The 24,139-nt window shown below is 29.1% G+C and overlaps 1 protein-coding gene across 1 annotated transcript; it reads left to right on the forward strand.

The window, feature by feature from the left end:
• Window positions 1-283: 283 nt before the first annotated feature.
• Window positions 284-23,637, forward strand: LOC134828918 (retinal homeobox protein Rx). The gene is made up of 6 exons (XM_063841909.1): window positions 284-539; window positions 1,044-1,169; window positions 5,176-6,069; window positions 6,671-6,837; window positions 22,849-23,014; window positions 23,075-23,637. Exons 1-6 carry the CDS (start codon window positions 284-286, stop codon window positions 23,635-23,637), a joined length of 2,172 nt encoding a protein of 723 aa, XP_063697979.1.
• Window positions 23,638-24,139: the final 502 nt, after the last annotated feature.

The following is a 24,139-nucleotide window of genomic DNA, read 5'->3' on the forward strand; positions in this document are numbered from 1 at the left end:
AAGTGAATATTTAATAAAAAAAAAATTATTAAAAATTTTGACAAGAAAATAAATTATTTAAAAAAAAGTGGATCAAAAAATAAAACAAATATTGAATAATTTAGAAATAAAAAAATAATTAATCATCAAAAAAGTGATTAATTAAATAAATAAAAAATTAAAAAAAAAAAATATTTATTAAGTGAAACAAAAAAAAATATTGTTAAAGAAGGAAAAAGAAGACAAATGTCCTTGACAAATGTGCAAGAAAAAAATAATAATTTTTTAAACAAAATTTCTCACAATGGACATAATTAATACATTGCCAGAGGTGCAACAGCAAATGTTTCAACGTTTAATTCAGAAATTTATGTCTCCCAACAATAACACAACAAAACAAGTTTCGGAAAAGGAAACGGAAAATTTTAAGAATTTATTAGAGAAAATTCGTGAATCCAATAAAATTGTAAACATGCAAACGATAATGGAAAAAATTAAGGAAAATAATCATCATATTGATGTGGATGATGCGAATATGGAGGATAATTTGAAAAATAGTGGTGAGTGTCTAAAAAAAATTTTTTAGGGAAAATTTTGAAAAAAAAATTAATTTAAGAGCCGACGGTTAATTTTTTGATTTTTCAAATAAAAGTTTGAATTTTCTTAATGTCTTTAATTTCTTAATTTTATTAATTTAATATTTTTTTTAATTTTTAATTAAATTTTTTAAAATTAATTTTAATATTTAAAAAAAAATTTCTGTGAGTTTTTTTAAATTTTATTCTTTAAATTCATTTGAAAAAAATACTTTAAAATAATTATTTTTTTTAGAAAATAATTTAACTTTTTTTTATAAAAATTATTTTTAAATAAAACACTCCTCATATTTTTCAAAAAATTAATTATTTTTTAACAAAAATATTGATTTTGAAGTAATTTCTAATAAATAAAAAAAATATAAAATAAAAATTTATAAAATTTGACGAGAATTTTTTAGAAAATCTTTTAGAAATTTCTTAAAAATTAAACTCTTTAAAAAAAATTTTTTTTTTATCTCTCCACAGATATTGACTACTGCTCTGACGACAGTCGCAAATCCTCAAATTACGGCGGAAACAATCAAACTCTCACACCTCGACACACAATCGACGCAATCTTAGGCCTCAACAATCGCTGCATGGAAAATGGCAGTAAGTATTCTTGTTTTGTTATTTTTTGCACCATTCCTCTGCACTTAAACACACATCAAAAAGCCCAAACTGTTCGTTCTTGCAGTATTTATACTTCCGCTCCTTGCCTGCTTGCCTTACATGAACTTACTTTAATTGATTGCACTTTAATTGCTCTCTGTGTGTGTGTGTTTGTTTGTAATTTTGACTCACACATGAAATGTTTTATCAATCAACCGTAAAATTATTTGATTGTAATTTAATTAAAAACTTGCTGAATGTAAAGTTTTTCGTTGTGATTTGACTCGGCGAGAAGAAAATCCGACTTGGCAGGCATTTCATGCGACGTTAGAAATATTTACAGGTGTACGTTGAAATTTAGTGGTGATTGAACCATAAAATTGCAGGCAAATGGAACGTGTCTATAGCAGCGTGTCAATTTTTATTATTTATTTATTTATTGATTTATTTTTGTTGCGTTCCGTTTGTTGTTTGCATTGTTATAGGCTCGAATGTGTCAATTATGTTCAATCAATGTTTTTAAATTAATTTATAATTTAATTTTGAATGGCTTTGCGCGATTTTTTTTTTATTGAAACAGGAAAAGCTGTTTAACGCGTTTGCTTAAAAAAAGTTATTAGGGAGGAACATTTTTGACTTGTATCTTGATTAAAAGTCATTAAAACACGACCCACGCATTTTTTTCGAGCCATTTTGTGACGTCTTTTGTTGTCACTGTTGAACAAAATAAAAACAAGTCAAGAGAGGTGATAAATAAGCTTCAATTAATCGGCTTATAAGAAACACGTTCAACAAGAGACAGCTGCCATGATATTGATTCATCGTCGTCTTCGTCCAATACTCTACAAAATTCATCCAACTAATAAGTCTTAATTGAGTGTCTAGAGATTTATTTTAATCAAATGGAGCGATTAGTAACACAATTTGATTATTATGTCAACTTCCTTCGTTCGTTCGTCTTGGCAAGTGTTTACAAGACGAGACAAAAAGGAGAGCAGAGTGGGAAAATTGAACAAGACAACATTGTTTAGTAAATGATTTATTTGTCGCCTTTTCTATTGGATGTCTTTCTTCTATTTGATTTTGATTTTTTTCCATGAAAATTTGTTTTTTAATTATTTTTTTTAATTCTTAAAAATTTAGCTCTTATTGATTTTAAAATCTCATTTTCTTAAAGATTTCAGTAATTTTACTTAAAATTGAATTTTCGAATGAAATGGTCTGAAAATGACATTTATAGATCTATTTTACCTGAAAGACTAACAAATTTCCCCATGGAATGAGTTTTCTTGTTCACCCTCATGTTTCTTATCCAAATTAAGAAAACCACTTTATTTTTCCATTTAAAAAGTTAACTCCTTTCCTCTATTGTTTCAATCCACGATCTACCCCCGAGGTGCCTTGTTATTCCGAACAGAACTACAAACTAACTACAACTACATGCAATCAATTATTTCTCATCATGCGAAAATATTTCCCGTTATTTTTATACATTTTTAAACGAAAGCGACTTTTAAACAAATAAACGCTAACAAATACTAATTTTCCCACCCTTTTTCACCTATTGCCTTTAAAGCGAATTCCTCGTTTTCGTTTTTTTTTCATCAATCACACCATTATTATTATTTTTCCGTTTCATTTTTTTTTTCGTTGGTCTGATAAATAAAATAATAACTCAAAAACAGTCACAGACATGGCTCGAAACATAAAATTTTAATTAAAACTTGTTACAATCGCAGAAAAATTATTTTAATGGCTATTTTGCATGTCAATAACCTTCGTCGTCGTAAGACGTGCTGCTAAGGCTCGCACATTAAATCGACACGCAGAAAAATTTTTGCACGCCATAATTGAAAAGGACTCTGACAAGCTGTTCGCTGATATATTCAGTTGTTGCGTTAATGCACTTTTATAACATTTAAAATTTTAATTGAAAGTGAATTTTTTATACGTTCTTATTGATTTTTAATTACCGCTCAGCTAGAAGGACACAAATAATTAACGAGCTTGTATGTTAAGTAGTTAACAAATACACAGAGAGAGGAAAAGTAAAAAAATAGCAGTTATTATGATTAGTATGAATAAACACAGCCATTATGATAATTCGACAGTGATTAATTACCTTGCGAGAGACCGAGTCTCGTAATTAATTGTGGAGGCAATGAATGTAAATACGAGCGACGACGAGGAGCAGGAGACGAATGAACGACAAAAAAAAAGTTAATTGAAACTTTTTTGGTCACATTTTTTTTGTGTGTCGGTATAGACCACTTGCGAGTGATTTGAATAATAATCACATTTTGTCGAAATTGTTTTTCTTTATGATGGAAGGTGGTCACGGTTCGATGGAAATCTTTTTATGACAAAAATTTGTTTGAAAAAATTTAACTAAAAGATATTTGAAAATAACATTGGGTAGTTTTGAATTACAACTTTTGAAAGTTTGAAAAAAAATTGTAAAATTTATGTTTTTAGCTATAAACAAGAAATGAAAGCTTTTGCAAAAAAAATTGATGTTTGGAGCTCGGGAAATTTTTTCACAATAAACACTTTTATATTACGATTTCCAACATAAATATATACATTTAATGGTTTCTTTCAATTATCTATCTTTTTAAGTGACTTAATATTCTTGTCATTCAATATCTCATGTCTCACGATAATTCGGCTTTTATTTTTTGATGTTCATTCACATGGGGAAAAATTATAAAATAATTTTTAATTTGATTAAAAGAAAACTAAATCACAGAAATGCTCGTCGCATTTTGAAGTTGTCTCTCAGTTTATCAAGAAACTCCTCGATTTTCTCGATGCTGTGTTATAGACAGCGTACGAGGTGGCTCGTTGTGTATCATTCTCAGCATTTTGTTTTTAGAGATCCTCTTTTTGTGCGATTGAGCCAATGATGTCAAAATGGGAGCGCCATATGTCAGTAGACTTAGACTTAGTAGTGAGTGAAAGACGTCAAATAAGATTGATCATTTTGGCCATAAATCTATGGTTTGTTGTCCTTGCTTAGGCTTGACTTGAATCATATTGACCTTCCTTACCAATTTATCAAATTTCTTGAATACTCTAAATTTCCTGATGGCAATTGAATCTTAGCCGTGTTTTCTGACTTCAATGGTCTTCCAAATATTTTTTTTTTTTGTAAATTAAAAATGAAACAATCCAATGAGAACCTAAAATATAAAATATAAAGTATATAAAAAAATATAAAAATTTAAATCAAAATCAAACCAAATCCTTCACTTTCCAGACAACCGTGTTTAATGTCATTATAACCATTCTACAACTTATTTAATTTCTTTTTAACATTTCTGTCCGCTGGTTGTCCAGCATATCAGTTCAACGCTAAAAATGACACAGAAAAAAAGTATATGAACTGCGCGTAGATTTCAACACGAGATAATAATAATTGCCTTGGTCAACCCTCGCATTTGATTTTACTTTTATTTATGAATAATTCTCATTATTTTTTTTTTCGTCTGTATAAGTGTTTTATTGAATTAAACTACACTACTCACTCATTCCACGCGTTCGCGAGAGTTGCTTTGTCGCCCGTTCACTAACAACATTATTATTATACGATGATTAAAATAATTGTGGTCAAGTTAAATAATTAAGAATTGTATGCTCTGTGTGTGTGTGTTGTGTTTGTGTAATCGATATGAATGTCCCTTGTGACTTGATTTGACTTGAAATTAACTCTACTTACGGCTTTTTTAGTCCTAATTTATTACTTTTTCCACCTGAGGGTGAAAGTTTTTTTTATTTTTGCTTCTGTTTGATTGAAAAGCTGTAGGTTTTTTATGAGGCGAAGAATTCTCTTCGAACACGCAATTCACAATTATGTATATGATTATTTTAACTAATTTGATAAAAATACTAATTGACTCGTGTGTACACAAAAGAACGAATATTATAACGATATAATAAGCATAAAGTATGATTATGTGCTGCCAATTAACGAATAAAAAAACTTTTTTTTTCTTACCTTTTTCAGCTGAAATGATTGTAGCTACCGACCTATCACGCGCTCCATTAGTTGGTTTGAGCAATCCGCCGCTGCTGCATCACATTAAAACAACTGACAATCAATTTATGACGACGACAAAAAATCAATTTACTCCGCAACAGCAGCAACATTCTCAGCCACTTCCCCCTCCGCCGCCAGAAATGCTTTCAAATTTCAACTACTCATCGTCGCATTTAAAATCGATAATGGATTTGAGTGATCCATCGACGCAACAGCAGCAACAACAACCACCGCATCCAGCATCTGGCGTGAATCCGCAATTTCAAGACCAACATCACCATTTGAACTACATGCGAAATCTCAAAGAGAGCAATAAATATTTCCTCGATGCAAATTACCGAAATTACTGCAAAAATATCCAAGAAATCCAAAGTAATGCGAATTTAGCGAAAATGTTTTCGGGCACGTCAAGTCAACAAGAACATCAAGACGATTCGAGTGATTTGACGGATCTTTCGCCGAAAAATGTCACCGTGCTAAATGGTAGTCACGATGAACGAGTTGATGGAGCATCTGCACCGGATTATCACTACTTACAGTCGCAGTCGTCGCAATCGCAGCACAATGACGCAGCAGAAAAATCAATTAAGCCCAATAACTACGGGGCATATGTCAAGAATCAGTTTGACACGATACGAGCACGGCAATTAGATGAGATGCAAAATAATTGTGATATGAATAATCATCATGAGATGGGGAATAATAATAATAACAACAACAACAATAATGGGAGTAGTGCGAATAAGTTGGCGAATGTGGATGAATGTAGTTCGAGTGAGATGCGGAATTATGCGTCGAGCGACGATTTGAATCAAACCATGTCCACAGATGATAAAATGGGATCGGGAAGTGAGGATGAAGGTAAATTTTTTGATACTTTTGAAAATAATTCACCAAAAAATTTTAAAAAAAATCGAATCAATGTCATTTTTAAGCTATTTCAAAGCTTAAAATTACAAATTTTGAAGAATTTTAAAAATTTTAAAATCATGAAATTTAGAAAAGTTTTATACTTTTGATCAAAAATCTTCATAAAAGCTGTAGAAATTCACTTTAAATTAAAAATTTAGTCAAAACTTCTTAAAGTATTAAAGTCAAAATTGTTACAAAAAGTCAAAATTTTTAAGAAAAAAATATTAAGTCTTATCGAACAAACCTAATAATAAATTAAAATTTTTATTAGAAATTAAATTTTTTGACATTTTATTTGCTTTGAAAGCTCTGAATTTCGTAAAAAATTTTATTTTATTTTAAATTTTTCTTTAAAGAAAATTTTAATCGACTTTGACAATTTGTAGATTCTTAATTTGTCGAACTAACCTAAGCTAAGAATTGTCATTTTAAAATTTTAGGTCTGTTCGACAAGTTCTTCTTTTTAAAATTTAAAAATTAATTTTTATTTTTAAAATTTTTAAGTATAAAACAAAATTTCTTACCAAAAATCTTTGACATTTCTTCCCAGGAGGCGACGACGCATGTTCCAAGAAAAAGCATCGTCGAAATCGCACAACTTTCACCACATACCAGCTTCACGAGTTAGAACGCGCCTTCGAGAAATCTCACTACCCAGACGTTTATTCGCGCGAAGAGCTCGCCATGAAAGTCAATTTACCTGAAGTTCGTGTACAAGTAAGTACCATCTTTATTTTTTTCCGTTTTAGCTCCGTTTCCAATATATTATTGTCATATTTATTTGTACAAAAATACAAATAATATCTGTTACACATTTATTTATGAGAGAATTTCATGACAAAACCTCATATATGTTGATGATACGGCAAAACAAATAAAATCATGTCAAAATTATTGTTATTAGTATTAAAATGCAGCAGCATATGGAAAAGTAAACATTTAAATTCACTTGGTATAGGGTTACCATCGATCGTTGTCGAACGAACCTAAGTACTGATCAGATCAGTAACAATGAAAATGTGCATTGGGTCGTAAATTTCCGCCAAATTTGCTAATAAAATGGCTCTTAAGAGATAACATGTGCGGAAATTGGTGCAAAGCTCTGAACGACTTCGTGCCTTTAGCTAATATTTCAACTTCAAGCGACAAGATAGAAAGACAAAAAAAACGAAAATAAAAAAACCAAAACCCGTGTCCTTCGATTTACTTCGATTTGTTTATCTATAATTTTTCATTTATTCCAATTCAAATTGATGTTTTATTGTTTTTTATTTCGGAAAATTTATTCCGTAAATGTTCATGTAAGCATACCAAATGAGGCAAAATGCATTCCGAAAACTATATGTATCGGTAATTTCAATCTTTTTACGATGTTTGTTGATATTTTTCCCAACTTTTTTTTTTGCCTCATATGTTATTTACTTAACAATTCAATGAAATGATATTTATTTATAAAGAATAAGTAATAACATGTTTAGTCAATAATAAAAAAAAAATAGAAAAACATGCATGTTATAGAATACATATTTCAAAATTTATTAAATAAATCACGACATATGAGGGTTTTAATCGATCCCAATGATCGTCGATTGTGGCTTCTGATAACTTCTAATTACTTTTTTTTTGTTTGTTTTAATAAATAAATATTTTATTTACCCTCATAAAAAAAGAAAATTTTCTTGATTAAATAAAAAAAAAAAAATAAAAATTAGTAAAATTTTGCGAGGAAAAAGTGTTTTTGTGTGAAAAATGAGTAGAGGTAAATAAAAAATGGGAAAAATGCTCGACACGCAAACACCTCAATAAATTTTCTTCATTTAATTTCCGTTTAAAATTATAAGCACGTGTAAAAATTATATACTTTTTTTTCGTTCTGGGTTGTTGTGTTTGTTATACGCGATTCATTATTATTAGATTTCCTATTCAATCATTATAGCATATTAAAAGTTAATGTTTGGTCATATCCTTTTGAGAGGTAGTTATGGGAAAATTGATTGTTTTTAAAATTTTTTGTAGGTTTTTTTTATTTTATGAGATTCTGGTTTTGGGTTTTCAAATAAAAATTGCTCATTTACCCTAATTTACAGATTTTTGCTTAATTTTTCAATCAAATAAAATTTATTTAGCTTTTAAAGATCACTTCAAAATTAAATGATCATTCAAAATAAATAATTTAAAATTTTAAACAAAAAAAATTATTTTAGAAATAGTGGTATAAAATTTTGACCAAAAATAAGTTTCAAAAAAAAAATTATAATTTTTATATTAATTTATTAATTTTAAAAATTTATAATTTTTTATTAAATATTTTAGTATTTTTGTTAAAAAAATTTATCAAAACATATTTTTTTGGAAAATAAGTGAAAATAAAAATTTTAATTAATTTAAAAAATTAATTTTAAAAAAAATTATTTATTTAATAAAAATTTTAATTTTAAAAAACCAGAAAATTAATTTTATTTAATTTAATTTAAAATAAGCAAAAAAGAATTTTTTTATTTTTTTCAACAAAAAAAAATAAATTAAAAATTCTATTTTATAAATATCTACTAATTTTTCAAAAAAAAAAAAAAAAACCCAAAAAATTGTCAATTTTTGATCAAATTTCACATTTTAGTATTCCCATCTCTGTTTTTGACTCAAACCCAAGTTTAATCGGATTTTCTTTTTACGACCCGATAATCCTTGCAAGGGCACGAAACACAAGAAATCCCTCATTTACGGTCGTCATGCTTATGCATGTCGTCGTTTTAATTACAAAAATTTATAGTTCATTTTTTTTTTAAAGAAACTCACACAATAAGTTAACTAACTTTGTACACATGCAATTTACTAATTAATGTAAACATGAAATCTCCGTATATAAATAATAATCGTTAATTAAAACGGATTTAACATTAATTCCTCGCCTTGAACCGAGAAACTGAACCAGCTAATAATTTGCGCGTAATTAAACCCCATTGAGTTGCAATTAGCTCGTAAATTCCTTTTGTGTCCTTTGTGGTTGTACCTTTCTTTTGTTTTGTGCCCAAAATCATAAAAACATAAACACAACAATGGGAAATATTTATGACATGTTCAGTCAATTGTGAAATATGAATTTAAACAAAAATCGGTAGTTGACGTCGATTCGTCGCAAAATCCGACAAATTTAGCAAAAAAATAAAATACACATGAAATGACAGTTAATTAACCCTCAGAGACTCAATTTAGAGCAAATAAAAAACGTGTGCTAAAGATTAATTCAACTTGAATTCATTCACCCTTCAAATGAGCATTTTATTGGTATTTACATAGTTTTATAATGAAATCGCTCGCTCTGTGAATAAATATAAAGTTTAATATAATACAAGATATTAAAAGGTTTTTTTTTTCGTTGTAGTATTTATTTATTCGGAACCGTACGAAAAAGCGGAATAATTCTTTCACTGTCTTTAAATTGTATTTTACTTCATTCAACCATGTTAAATGTCTCTGTGTGTGAGCGTATGTGGATAAATAAACAATAAATAACAAATATATCTTCCCCCAAATAAATAATTTTCATCAACATCATCATCATCATCCCTTTCCCATATTCAATTTGTTCGGGATTTTTGTTACAAAACGGCATTATAATAGTTGTTTAGTTGTTAAGTTGTTTGTTTGATGCCTGCCTTTTCGGTTCAAGTTCTTTTTTTGTGCTGTGAGAGATTTCGTTTCAAGTGACAAGCCATAGAGATGTATCAAAATACACACACACACGGACCATGAAATAAGAGAGAGATGTCGAGTGCATGATTGGCAATAATGATTATTTTATTACTGCACGGATAAAAAAAACGTCATTTACAATCATTAGTGAGTGATTTTGATCAATTAACGATCAAGATGAAAACATTATGTGGAACAATGGAAGGAGGCAAAAAAAATAACACAGAGACAGAAGCGTAATTCGATGACCGTTAAGTGTTTTATTGTATATAAATTTATTTTGATTTGGATGGGGATTGAAGGACAATTGGATCATCAAAATGTGAATGAAGCTAAATTATGAAGTATCAAAAAAAAGTTGTAGGTGAGTTTGAGACAAATTGATTTGATATAAAAACATTAACAAAAATTCTTATACAATTTTTGGCTCGAGGAAACAAATACAGCAGGATAAGTGACATGTTGGAGCAAACAGAACTACTCAGTATATGGCAATGAATATGTTTTAACGTTCTAGTCATCATCTACAAAGCAACAAAGAATCTACTTCCAAACTACTTGACAACTAACATCGAGAGAGTTGGAGAATTGCAATCTTATGAATTAAGAAGAAAAAGTTAGCTCTTGTTAGGTCAAAAACTGAAAAAGTTAGCTCTTGTTAGGTCAAAAACTGAAAAAGTTAGCTCTTGTTAGGTCAAAAACTGAAAAATTAGGTCAAAAACTGAAAAAGTTAGCTCTTGTTAGGTCAAAAACTGAAAAATTTAGCTCTTGTTAAGTCAAAAACTGAAAAAATTAGCTCTTGTTAGGTCAAAAACTGAAAAAGTTAGCTCTTGTTAGGTCAAAAACTGAAAAAGTTAGCTCTTGTTAGGTCAAAAACTGAAAAAGTTAGCTCTTGTTAGGTCAAAAGCTGAAAAAAATAGCTCTTGTTAGATCAAAATCTAAAGAAGTTAGCTCTTGTTAGGTCAAAAATTGAAAAAGTTAGCTCTTGTTAGGTCAAAAGCTGAAAAAATTAGCTCTTGTTAGATCAAAAGCTGAAAAAGTTAGCTCTTGTTAGGTCAAAAACTGAAAAAGTTAGCTCTTGTTAGTCAAAAGCTAAAAAAGTTAGCTCTTGTTAGGTCAAAAACTGAAAAAGTTAGCTCTTGTTAGGTCAAAAGCTGAAAAATTTAGCTCTTGTTAGGTCAAAATTTATAAAGTGATTTAATGCTAAAGTAAAAATTTCCACTCAGTAAATTTGAACAGTTTTTGATGATTTTTTAAAAAATGATTTCTATCCTCGGATAATAATTTTTATTTAATTTTTCATTTCATATCTAATAACTTTCTTTTAAAATGTCAAATTTTTGCTCAAAAAAATTGGAAATTTTGAAGTTAAAAGCTAGTTTAACGTTCGAAAATCTGCAAATTTTTCATTTCAATTCAAATTTTATTTTAACACGAAAGATCGACTTTCACTTTATCAACCCTTTCATTCTTCATATAACACCTGACCTTTACTTACTTTTATTTCCGCCTTCACAAAAACGTAAAAATAAACAAGAAAAATCAATTCCCGCATGATTAGTCTCACACTCACAACTCAAATGCAGAGACAAACAGACATAATTTTACTTTTTAATCATATTATTATTTATGTCCATAAAAATAATTACACCTGCAATATGTTTCACGTTCAACTCAAACAAGGGTGATGGCGAGCGAACAAGCAAGTGACTGATCATAATCTCAAAATACATCGATTAAACGACTTTATATCATGATTCACAAACTAACGTAAAAAAAAAAGAAATACAGCAGCGTGTTGTTTACCTTTTCATGATATGTTATGTTAGGTACGTGTGTCTCTTTTGTTTACACTAAGGATATGTTTTTGTCCAACAACTCTATTATTAAACACCATTATATGCATTGGAAGCAAAAACAATGAAACGAGGTCATAATCGGGCAACGAAACATCGGTAGCAGGAGGAAATCAAAAAAGCATCAATAATTAAATTTACAATCGTTTAATTGATTTTTGTGCAGCTTGTGAACTACTGTTGTTGCAGCACAAAACAAATATAAAATGGAAAACCACAATTTCCATTTTCCTTCGTATGTATGTTCGTTCGTTGTCATCAAGCAATCAATTCACAAAAACAATTATTACTCTATTATCATTTTTGCCTCTTTTACGGTCGTCGTCGTCGTCGTCATCATCGTGCAATGTCTATTTTGTTTAAAACATTTATTTATCCGTACAGGATAGCGGCAACGGAGGACATTTAAAATTTAATTTAGTTATAAATGCTGCGGGGTGGAGAATTTGGACCTAAATACACTCGAAACTTCACATGAGCAGTATGGGGTCACGTATGCTGAACGCGTAGTATATAAAAATAATTGAAATCCACTTTTCCTTACCATAACCAATTAAATTCTCTACTTAATCTACAACGCACACACACACAGACAAGCAAAATAAATCAACTATAATAACAAGTAAAAACATACAACTCAATAAAGTCTCCTGCTCAAAATGGAGATGAAACTGGTAGATAACGCGCATGTCATTCCACGTCGCTCTGATCCCCCCATTTTTGATCTCTAGCCTCTGTACACGAGTCTCGTATGGTAGAACAACAATCACATGCCTGAACGCATCGCTCGTCGTTTATTTTTTTGTCAATGCTCATTAAACGTTAACATTTATTGAATCAGGTCTGGACCCATCCACGAACTCTCCTCGACGAAAAAAACGACTGTGTGAAAAAAGCAAAGTGTGAGGAATTTCGCCGGAAGGCATGCGCGCGCTTTTATCGGTCGGTCGTGTGTTTCGGATGGATATTTTTCAATATGGATGTTGTCAAATAATCTGAAAAAATGTAACAAAGTCTCGTCTTCCACAAAAGTTGAAATTTGATCCCGATTGTTATTTGGTGACATTTTTTCTCACTCCCGTGTCGTCGTCGTCGGAGTTCAAAGAAGAGTTCCGAATATTTGTTTGTCGCACGACGTCGCTCGATGACGATACGACGAGTAAATAAATAAAAGGCAACTAATTTGGTTACTTTCTGTGACGACAATGACAGCCGCGCGGAGTAAATGAATGCCAAAAATGCGTAACTGAGGGGGAACACTGACTGAAAGAACACAAGCAAAGTTAAGTGATGTCAAAAACATTTTCCATATTTAACCGAATTAAGTTGCCTCATTATTTGTAATTATTCGATGTCGTCGTTTTTTCTGCACAAAAGCCTTGCGAAGTACGTCGCTGTGGCAGCATTGCTCGTAAGTTAATTAACAAGAAATATATCAATTAAATCTTAATTAGAAAATTTTGTCTACCATTTAAATGTTTACAAACAAAAATAAATATAATGAGGTAATTTGATGATGTTGATGTGCGACATGATTAGAGCCGACGGGAGTTGCCAAAGTGTGGTAAATTTTAACCTTTGAAAGAGATTTTCATTGACGTCATTAAATGTTAATATTTTTAAAGATTTAAATTAAATTAAATTTTTGATTAATTTTTTTATTAAATTAAAGAAAATAGCGAAAACATTTTTAAAAATTATTTAACGAATAAAATTTTATAAACCTAGAATATTGAAAAAAAAATTTAAGAACGTTAAAATATTTAAAAAAAAAAAAAAATTAAAAATTTCAAAAAAATTTTAATTTAATTTAATTTAATTTTTATAATTTTTCAAAAATTTTCAATTTTTTTTTCAAAAAAATTTTTTTTTGAAAATTTTTGTAAATTTTAAAAAAATTTTTTGGTTCAAGTTGAATTTTTCAAAAGTTAAACCCAATTTTTAATAAAAAAAAAATTAGTTTTTGAACAAAAAAAATTGACAGTTATTTTTATCCAAATTTTTTTTCAAAAATTTTTCAATTTTTAAAAATATATTTCAGATCAATTTTAAAAAATGAAAATCTCAATGTAGATAATAAAAACAAAAAAAAAGGATTTAACCCAAAAATTTTTTTGGTGTATTTTGTTTTTCATTTTTATAAAAAAATTTTTTTTTTAAATTTTGAATTTATTACCAATTTTTGTTTTGGGACATCGGAAAAAATAAATTTTCTTTATCAAAATCTTTTTCAAGAAAATAGCTAAAATTTTCAAAAATTTTTCAAAAATTATTTAACGTTATTTTTTAAAATTTTTTATAAAAAATATTGAAAATTTTTAAGTACGTTAAAATATTTTAAAAAATAAGTTTTAAGCAACAAAAAATTAAAATTTAATTTTAATTAAATCAATTCTACTTTTTTTTCAAAAATTAATTTTAGATCAAAAATTTAGTAAATTTTAAAACTAAATAAGAATTTTTTTAGTTTGAAAATTGAACAAAAAAAATTTTTATTTATTAAAATTTAAAAAAAAATATTCAGATGAAAAAATTGTAAAAAAAAAATAATATTGAATTGAAAAATTTGTTAAACACAAAAATTTCATAAAATTAAATTTGAATTATTTTAAAATAATTTCCTCAATTTGAGGCAACTGAATGAAAAACGAACAAGAACCAACTATCATGCCAATGCTGTAGTGCCTAAATGTGTCAGAATCTATAATAATTTTGGAACTGCCATCGATTTGAACCTGAACAACAAAACAAAGACTTTTAAATGCAAAATCACTAAAAACTCAAGTCTATCAAAAAATCATAAAAAAAATCTGTGCCCAAAAGCCAAAAAATAATTTCTCTCGTACGAAAGATCAAAGCACTTTAACGCAATCTGTCAGGAAATTACCGCTTTTCCCTTTAACAAAATTTCCAATTCTTCAATCAAAACCATTTACAATCCGCATTCTAATGAAACGCTCGTTCAAACAACAACAACAAAACTATAACTAAATTACCGTCAATGCATTAATCTCTAATATTACATAATTGAATAACGTAAAAAAAAGAAACAATCAAAAATAATAACAATCATCATCAACAACACATCAACTTCTATTAAAGGCATTTTGTTCGTTCTATCCAAAAATTGTTCCCTTTTGAATCGCAGGAAACACGCAGCGATACGAACAAACGTTCATTCAATCACACTTGACTCGCTTTTATGATGGAAACAACTTTTATGCAATTTTGCATCTGTTATCATAATTTTTTGACTTGTTGTTGTTTGTTACAAGTGTGCGAGTAAATAATTTTCCGCCTACGTTATTTATTCATATTTTCACCCCTCTCATGATTTTTTTTTTGCTCATGTGGTGACAAAGACTCGATTTGACGACAAATTCGATACTTTAAAACCTTCCTTAATTGATGCAAAAAAAAAAAAAATCAACAGTGACACATTTTTTAAATAAAAAAATCGCAGAAAAACCGGAAAATCCTGATAATTGAATTATCGAGAAATCGATTTTTATTTAAAATTTTGCGATAACCTGCGATGGGAAAAATATTTACGAAAGACAAGTGCATCGACAGAGAAAAATTCGAAACTAAACGCCATCAATTATGTTCAAGTGTGGAAAAGAATTATTAAGCGTCGCGAGCATTCACACACAGCGCCCCGTAATGGATCGTTAATATGCATGAATGAAAGGGTTTTTCGTATAGTTGATGTTATTTCATAGGAAAAAAGGGGTAAATTTCTGTTTATTATCCGTGAAATTTGTGCGTTTTTGTGTGAGTACGAGACACATAATTCGAAATTGACAACATAATGAAGTTATACAGGAAAAGAAATTTAAGACGACGCATGAAAGATTGATTGCTGAATGAATTGAAAAACAAAAAACACTCAACGGATAATTTAATCATTTAAAGACAATTTGAATTCGCACCGAGCTTAGAAGAGTTTGAATGGAGGAAGATAAAAAAATATTAAATTTGACAAAAATCATAATACTTCCTTGACTTGAATGAATGCGAGGAAGGAATGTACGAAAAAAGGTAAAAAATAAAAATATAAAAAAAAATTGAAGGCACAAAAAATCAATTTTTATTCTATTTATTATTTGAAATTCAATTTCCTTGGCATTTTATGTTAAACCACTCTTGCGATGGTTTGTGCGACTCGTCGTCGTAACGTCTTTGTAACGCTTTTAACCTTGTTTGTGTGCAAAAATTTGTTCCATTTATTGAATAAAAAGGAAATTTTTTGCTTCTTCAATTTCTTCTTATTGAAGATTTTTGGAGGTATTAAACTTTGAGACAGGAGAAAAGTTGATTTTTCAAAGTCAGAAATTTTTCGTTAAATTTTTTTTTTTTAATTTTACTTTTTTAACATTTTTGGAATATTTAAAAAATAATATTAAAATTTTTTTAAAATTTTTTTTTTAAAGGGGAAACTAATAAAAATGGAGGGGCAAAAAATTTGAAATTTTTTTTCATACAAAATAATTTTTTTTTAATTAAATTTAAGTTAAAATTAAAAAATTTAAAAATTTTAAAATTCAAAAATTAAAAATAAAAATTTTTTTGAAATTAAAATTAATAAAGAAAATTTAATTAAAATTATATTTATTTAAAAAATTTTAAAAATTTAATTTTTTTTTTCAAAATTTCTTAAAATTTTATTTATTATGAAAAAAACGGTCGTTTTTTAAAATTTTTTTTTCATTTTGCCCCATAAATTTTTTAAATGGGGCATTTTGCACAAAAAAAAAATAATTCAAATTTTTTTTTTTAATTAAAATTAAATTTCTTAAAATTTTTAACAAATTTTATTTTAAAAAATTAAATTAAAAATTCTAATTAAAACTAAAAATTTTTAAATTAAATTTAATTTTTTTTCTTTTTAAAAAAAATTTTTTTTTGTTCTTTTATTTAAAATTTATAAAATTTTAGACTTTTAATGAGTTTTTAACTAAAAAATATTTTTTTAATTATTTTTTTTTAATAAAAACCACTTTATTAAATGCAAACAAGAAACACGAAAATTAAAACCATCCATAAAATTCCTCCGTCACTCTCTAATCACAAAATAGTCAAAAACACTTATTTTCTCACTTAATTTATAATTTTATTTACAACAAAAACTAACAAATTTTGCACCATTTTTCCACACACAACTCCCCTTTTTTCTACACACACACACAGGCAAAGCACGTCAGTCAATGTTATATTTCTAAAGCAATTTGTAATTTTAATAAATAAATATAAATCTACTGCCATGCCTGGGTGTAGCTTCATGTGCAAAGCCAACAAAACAGTCAGTCAGTCAAGCAAAAAAGCAGCAGTACTCGTTCTCTCTACCTGTTAGTACTTCTAGTGTTAATAAAATTATTTAAATTGAATAAATGAACCTGTCGGCTGCATACAAAATTTTTCGGTTTTATTAAATAAAATTATATATTGTGTGGGTTTTCTTCTATCAATGTCTAAAATTTTATTTTTCATGTTTTCGCATTGCATTGCAATGTTTTTTGCTGCTACTAAACGACGATGACGATGAAAATTATGTTTTATTGCATGCAATTCTGATGCGTATACTAACTTTAAAAAAATGAAAAATTAAACAAAAAAGAAGAAGCAACAACGAAACATTTTTTAATGCAGTCTGTCGTGCGCTAGTTTTGAACGTTAAATTACTTAAGTGATCTTTTAAACAACTTTTTGGGTTGTTTTATTAAAAGGAACAACGTTGTGTGAGGTTTAGACGTAAAAAAAAGTTTGGTTTAATTTGTGAAATGTTGATTAGAATTTCATTTGCAGAAGTTAAAATTTTCATTTTCTGGCTTTATAAATTTTTTTGAAGAATTTCATAGAAAAATTCTTCCAAGAAATAATTTTAATGTCAAATTTAAGAGTTTTAACGAGTTTTAATGTTCAAAAAAAATATCAATAATTTTTTCAATAACGACTAAAAATCTCATCAAAAGTCGCCCTATTTCATTTAATTGATAAACTTCCTTCGTACGAAGCCTCAATATTTCCCTTGTAACAATTTTCGCCTCCATTGTGTCTCATAAACCAATTACCACGCAATTTACCACGACACGGCAAGCAACAAAACGAACGAAAAATGAGCCTTAATGAAATAATAATTGGAAAAGTGAGCACCAAATTAGAAAATTAGTTTTATGTGTAAATGAAATTTTCTTTTCTATTCTTCTTCCATTTTCCTTCTTCTTTTCTTATCGTGATGGTGATGATGATGATGATGCGGTATCAAGGGAGGCGGTAATTTTTTCTTTTCTTCTACTTTCGTTGGCGGATAGAAGGGAAAGAAGAAAAAATTTCTTGCAAACTCTCAATATTACATTATCCACGCTACAATACATTTCCATTTTACTTCTTATTATATTTTTTTGACATTTTTCCACCATCATGGAGCTCGACAATCAATTTTCCTCTTCTCTTCCTTTTTTTTATTTTTCTCTAACCACAACGGCAACTAAACACAATCACCATCATCATTCAAGTTTCCACCGTAGTCGGAAATGTTTTTCTTTTTTTTTATTATTATTATATTTCGTGTATCGTGTAATTTTGCCATTTTCAATTTCAAATTGGTTATATTGTTACATGGTACGTTAAACAATTTATTATGTAAGAAACGAGCCCCTTGTGTGAGAAGCCGGAGACGACGACGACGTTGGCGAATGAATGGAGGTTAGATTGAGTTGTTCTATGTGGAAACTTATGAATTTGTAACCATTTGTGATGATGATGTTGGTTGTTGTTTGGTGCAAAATGTGATTATAGTCCTTATTGTAGTTTAGTTGACTGAGTAAATTGTGTGATGTGTGCTTGCGAAGAAGGCACAACGTGTGAGGTGCAAATATTTTTCGCAATTTTCCTTCATCGTCGTCACACACGAGACATGTTTTGAACTATAAGCAAATATTGGAGTAGGAGCGCACATATGTTTACCTTTAGCTTTATTAATATTTTGCCGGAACACAAAGACGCAACACTGATGGACTAACGACGAAGCAAATGCATATTGAAACACATAATAGAATATAAAAATAAAGAGGAGAAAGCAAAATGAACGAACAAAGGCAGTGTTGTGGTGACTTAATTGGACGTTTATGATTACGTTTATTACCATCCATATAAATCCACTTAATTTGTTTGTTTTTGTTACTAATTAATATGGGAGGTACAACATAATCATCGTCGTTCGCTAACTTTTTTTTGTGTATGAAGCGCGTTTTTTAATATAATGACGGAGCCATTTTTCGGCAATTTACAAAATCGCGATGGGAGTTTAAAGTTTTTCGAACTCGAGATTTAAACGGGAAAAAACATGAAATTATTAGAAATGATCTTTTTTGATCTTATTCACATATTTTTGTTTTAAAAAAAGGAATTATTCGAATGTAAGTTTATGAAACTGAATTTTCACAAATTCAAAAATATTAAATGAAATCTTTCAAAGTTCTTTAGATTTGGTTTAAATATTCTTATGAAAATTTAAGGAACTTTTAATTTTTAGCCTCATGTCATCAGTACTCAGTCGATTTTTTATTTTATGCTTCTTTTGACATCTCGCCAATTAATCCAAAAAATACTATATGTTTAAGAACCATTAATAAAAGAAATGTCTGATATAACCTTAAAAGGGTTCGACTTTTTCGTTCAGTAATATATCAGTTATTTCATTTGAGATTTGAGAAATATAGCTAACGCATATCCTACTTCTTCACGCCCACTCAATTTAGTAATTCGATTTTAAATTGTAGAAATTTGACCTTTTCCAATGGTTTGATCCTTGCCGGTTGATCCTTCACGAGAAAAATTAAGAAGCCGTTTCCAAATCGATCATATGTATAATTTTTCCTTCTTTTCTTTCTTGTTGGAATTTTGGAGACACTTGAAACGCCTTCCATCTGATGATCCTTTGGTGTCAAAACTAGATCCATTCCTCTAATAGAAAATATAAAAATAACTCATTAAGTTGTATCAAAAAACTGTCGAATTGTTCAATACTTCAGGTATACATCCCCTTGAATTGAACTTCATCTGTTTTAAGTTTTCGATACCAAAGTTTCAGTTGAAGCTCTGATGCATGTTGTATTTAAGATCTCAGCTCCATTAAAACTTTTAGAATTGCAAGATATTTAATTTCAAATTTAGTCGTTTCGAAAACTCGAGACCAAACTTCATCCGGGAACCTTCAAACCCGAAGGCCATCTATTTATAGCAGCAAGCAAAAAAACTAAATGATCATCTAATTGCGTTCATTTCATCTTTCGGTTAACAAATAACGAAGAAAAAAACACTGAAAAGACCGAAGATGACAAGCATTCATCTCTTCTTCTCTCTGCACTCCGCACTTTTCGGGTCATTATAATTTTGCCGCGTAATAGTAAGTAAAATGTTTTTTTTTGTGAAAGAAATCGCGGTTTACTCTACTCACTGCTTGTAATTGAATACGTTTGGGTAATTTGATCCATACCGCAACTATTTTACAGATAATTAGACAGTCAAATCATGCAGATTACTTTTTTTCCTCTCTGCGTTCCGTTCATGTGTTTGAAAACGTGCGACCGTAATCCGAGTCCGAGAAAATGTTCGGTGTGCGAGAGACATTTACTTAGCGACGGCTAGAAACAATCAAAAAATTCTGTTAGATCGATATTTTGAGCTCCGTGCACAAAACGCAGGCAGGGAATCGTGTACATGCGGCATTTTTTATGTACATGTGAGAAATTGCCTGCCTCACATTTGATTATAAATCAAATTATGTTTTATGTGTTTAGTTGAATCGCTTATTAATTTACAACTAATAGTTTAATAATGGGAACTAATATAAACAACGCATCATGTCATCTTTGTTCCCTTCTTTTTTTTACTCTTTTTAAAGAGCTCTTGAGTAATAAAAAAACTAAAAAACGATGATTTTGATAAAAAATTTTGATCGATAAGATCAAATTAAATGTGACAAATACATTAAAAGTGTGCCCTTCTGTTGAGTCCTTAAGTAATGCATCAGACTCAATTATCTGTCTCTCTCTTCTCCGTAGTTTGTATGTACGAAATGTACCTGAAAATAATTCAAAAAGTTTATAAAGTTTCAAATATCACTTAAAAAATAACAAACGAGGACAATGAATATTGAATAAAGTAAACGCAAAATGAATAAAAAAAATTTCCTTATCGAAATGTCACATCTTGATGCGTTTTCTATTGTAATCGGAATTTTTTTTATAATGAAATGGAATCAATGTTTGTTACATTAGTGGGTTTTAATAATGTTTCATACATGATATCATAATAAAAAAGTTTTTTGTATTCGGAGACAAATTTTTTGTCCTTCTTTTGTTTGTGATTGAATCAAAAAGTAACGACTTTTTGGCGGTTTTGTTAATTTTTTTTCTAAATTTATAATTTTTTTCAATAAATTTGAAGAAATATAATTTAAATTCCTTAAAAAAATTTTTGATTTTTTAGATTATGTTTGATTTTTTCAACTTTTTAATTTTTTTCTTAAGTTTTTGGATCATCAAAATTTTTGATGAAAAATATTTTTTTAAAATTTTAAAATGAAATATTTTTACAAGTTTTGACTAAAAATTATGACTTAAATAATTGTGACTTGATTGTGACTTAAAATAATTAAATATTAAATAAATAAATAAAATTATTTTTTTTAAATTAAGTAAGTTTTCTAGTTCGAATTAATTTTGAAAAAAATAATTCAAAAAATTTCAAAGGAAAAATTTAAAAAAAAAAATAATTTTTTTTTTCAAAAATTAAAAGAAAATTCAAAAAGTAAAAAAAATGACTTACAATAATTAAATATTTTAAAATTTATTTTTTCAAAATTAAGTAAGTTTTCTAGTCAGAATAAAATAATTCAAAAATTTCTAAGAAAAAATAAAAAAAAATTAAATTAAATTTTTTTCGAAAATTTCTTTAAAAACCCAAAAATCTTATAAATTTATTTAAAAAAAATTATGATACAAAAATTAAAATTCTTACCGTTAGATCGATTATTATTTTCTTTGAAGACACAAAATTTAATGCAAACCTAAAAGAAAAAAAAAACAAATAGAAAAAGTTTCAATTTTGAATTAAAATTACTTTCCCATATTCCTGCATTGCTCCCTATAATTGCCAATAAAATGACTATTATTACAGTTGTCACATCAACAAAAGACACAAAGGCATGTTGAAACACCCAACAAACACATCAAAATACGCTGCGTGTGTCGAGCCGCTCGCCCATCGCTTGCATTGTATAATATTACAAATTCCTTTTTCGGGGAAAATCAAACACAAGTCAAGTCTAACAGCAATTTTGAGGACACGTGTCTCGTATTTAATTAACCTTATTTCCATCATTCGGTGGCAAGTTGCAAGTAAATAACTGGCAATAATAACTACTTAAACGTTTGTGTCGTCGTCGCTGCAACATAATTACAAGTTCAGTTGTCCAGAAAATGTTTGAGGTTCCTTTTGATTCGATTCGAATTTGATTTGTGTTGTAATCAATCGTCATGAAACATTTTAATTACGAGAAATGTTTGTCTTGTCATGAAAAATGAAGAATTTTTTACAAGAAGAGTGAATTAAGGTAATTACCGTTGTTGTCACTGGAAAAATCTGATTGCCCGTAAATTTTTCCTGTAGGAAATGGAAAGAAATAAACGTTAATCACCTTTTCATTGCAACAACTCATTTACATAAATGACAAAAAAAAAATTTCTTGTCGTCGACGTCGTCGTCTGGAGAATGAGAAAAGTTTTTACAGGAAAATTCAATTAAAATGCTTTAATTAAAATTATATAAGCTTTCGCAAACATTTTAATAAAGACAATTAGCGAGAGTTGTTGCGACGACGATGGAAAAAAATCGACTTTGAAGAAAGAAATTTACTTTGCAAGACGTGCGCGCGAGAAAGAGAGACATTTCCTTATCAAAAAATAATCATCATAATAATAGAAAAGTTAATTATATAATTTAAAGCTTAATTACCTTTCTTTAACTGCTTTTCAAATTGAAAGTTTTCCTCTCCTCGCCTCTTCTTTCATATCCTTCGTCGCTTATTGCCGCTTGAGTTACGTTGCCTGAAAATTAAATTACTTGATAATAGAATAAATTTTTCATTTTCTCCATTTTTTTTCTCTCGTTTCAGGTTTGGTTTCAGAATCGTCGTGCAAAATGGCGACGCCAAGAGAAAAGTGAAAGTCTTCGCTTAGGATTAAGTCATTTCTCGCAATTACCTCATCGGCTAGGATGCAATGGAGCAAATCTACCCGTGGATCCTTGGTTATCGCCTCCTTTGCTCTCAGCGTTACCAGGTACGTTGCATCTCTGAAATGAATTTCAACTATTTTTAATAGGAAACATTTTCTTTAAAGGTTTTCTCTCGCATCCACAAACAGTTTATCCGAGTTATCTCACGCCTCCTCTGAGTCTCGGTCATAATAATTTAGCGATGGCGGCGAATTTGGGTCTCGCGCATCACCCAAATAACCCGCATGGGCTCCGAATTTCACCGCAAGGCATGATGGCGGGCGGTATGCCGCCTCAGATGAGACTTTCGCCCCAAATGTCGGGTCCTCCCTCGAATTCCGGCGCAGGAACTCCGAATCCTTGCAGTACGCCTCCCAATTTGCCGTCCATTCCGCCGCCGGGAACGATGCGACATATCACACGATCTCCTCCGCTTCCGCCTCAAACGCTTTCGAGAGTGTCGTCGCCCGATGGAAGTATAAGTCCCGGATCGCCTGGCAGTATAAAATGCGGAAAAGATGAGGAAAATGAAGCGAATGTGAATGGCGGTGCGAAAGAAGTCACGAATGCCGTTAATATGACGATCAATACGTCGACAGATATGAGAACGAACTCAATCGCAGCACTGAGAATCAAAGCGAAGGAACACATCGAGAACATTAACAAGGGATTGACGACGACGGTGTAGGGCTAGGAGCACGTTCGAATGCAATCTGGAAAGTGATAAAGATTTAAACTTAATATCCGAGGGGTTTGCAGAATGCAAACAAAATACTTTGTCTGTCACAGGATACGACGACGACGAAGAAGAAGGAGAGAACAAACAAATTTTCCAGACATAATATATTAAAATAACTCCACACAGCAACACAATATATTTCTAAGGATAAGTTTTTGGGATAAGTAGTCAAATGTGTATAAATTTGCATAACTGTTGTATATTTTTCATCTAAGCCTAGAAGAATAAGAAAATTCGCCTGCCTCAAATTGTAAATATTACCCAAAAAAGGGAAAATTTCATGCTTTGATAGTTCTAAAAAAAGCAATCAATGTAAAAATGTAACCAATCACTTTGTCTCAAACACATGCTACTACTTCTACTTAGTGATAATCAAATAATTAATATTGGATCGATTACAAAACATTTTATTAAGGGCAACATGATACAACACGTACATGTCCGTCTAATG

This window comes from Culicoides brevitarsis, chromosome 2 (assembly GCF_036172545.1).
Source record: "Culicoides brevitarsis isolate CSIRO-B50_1 chromosome 2, AGI_CSIRO_Cbre_v1, whole genome shotgun sequence".
Lineage (NCBI taxonomy): Eukaryota > Metazoa > Arthropoda > Insecta > Diptera > Ceratopogonidae > Culicoides > Culicoides brevitarsis.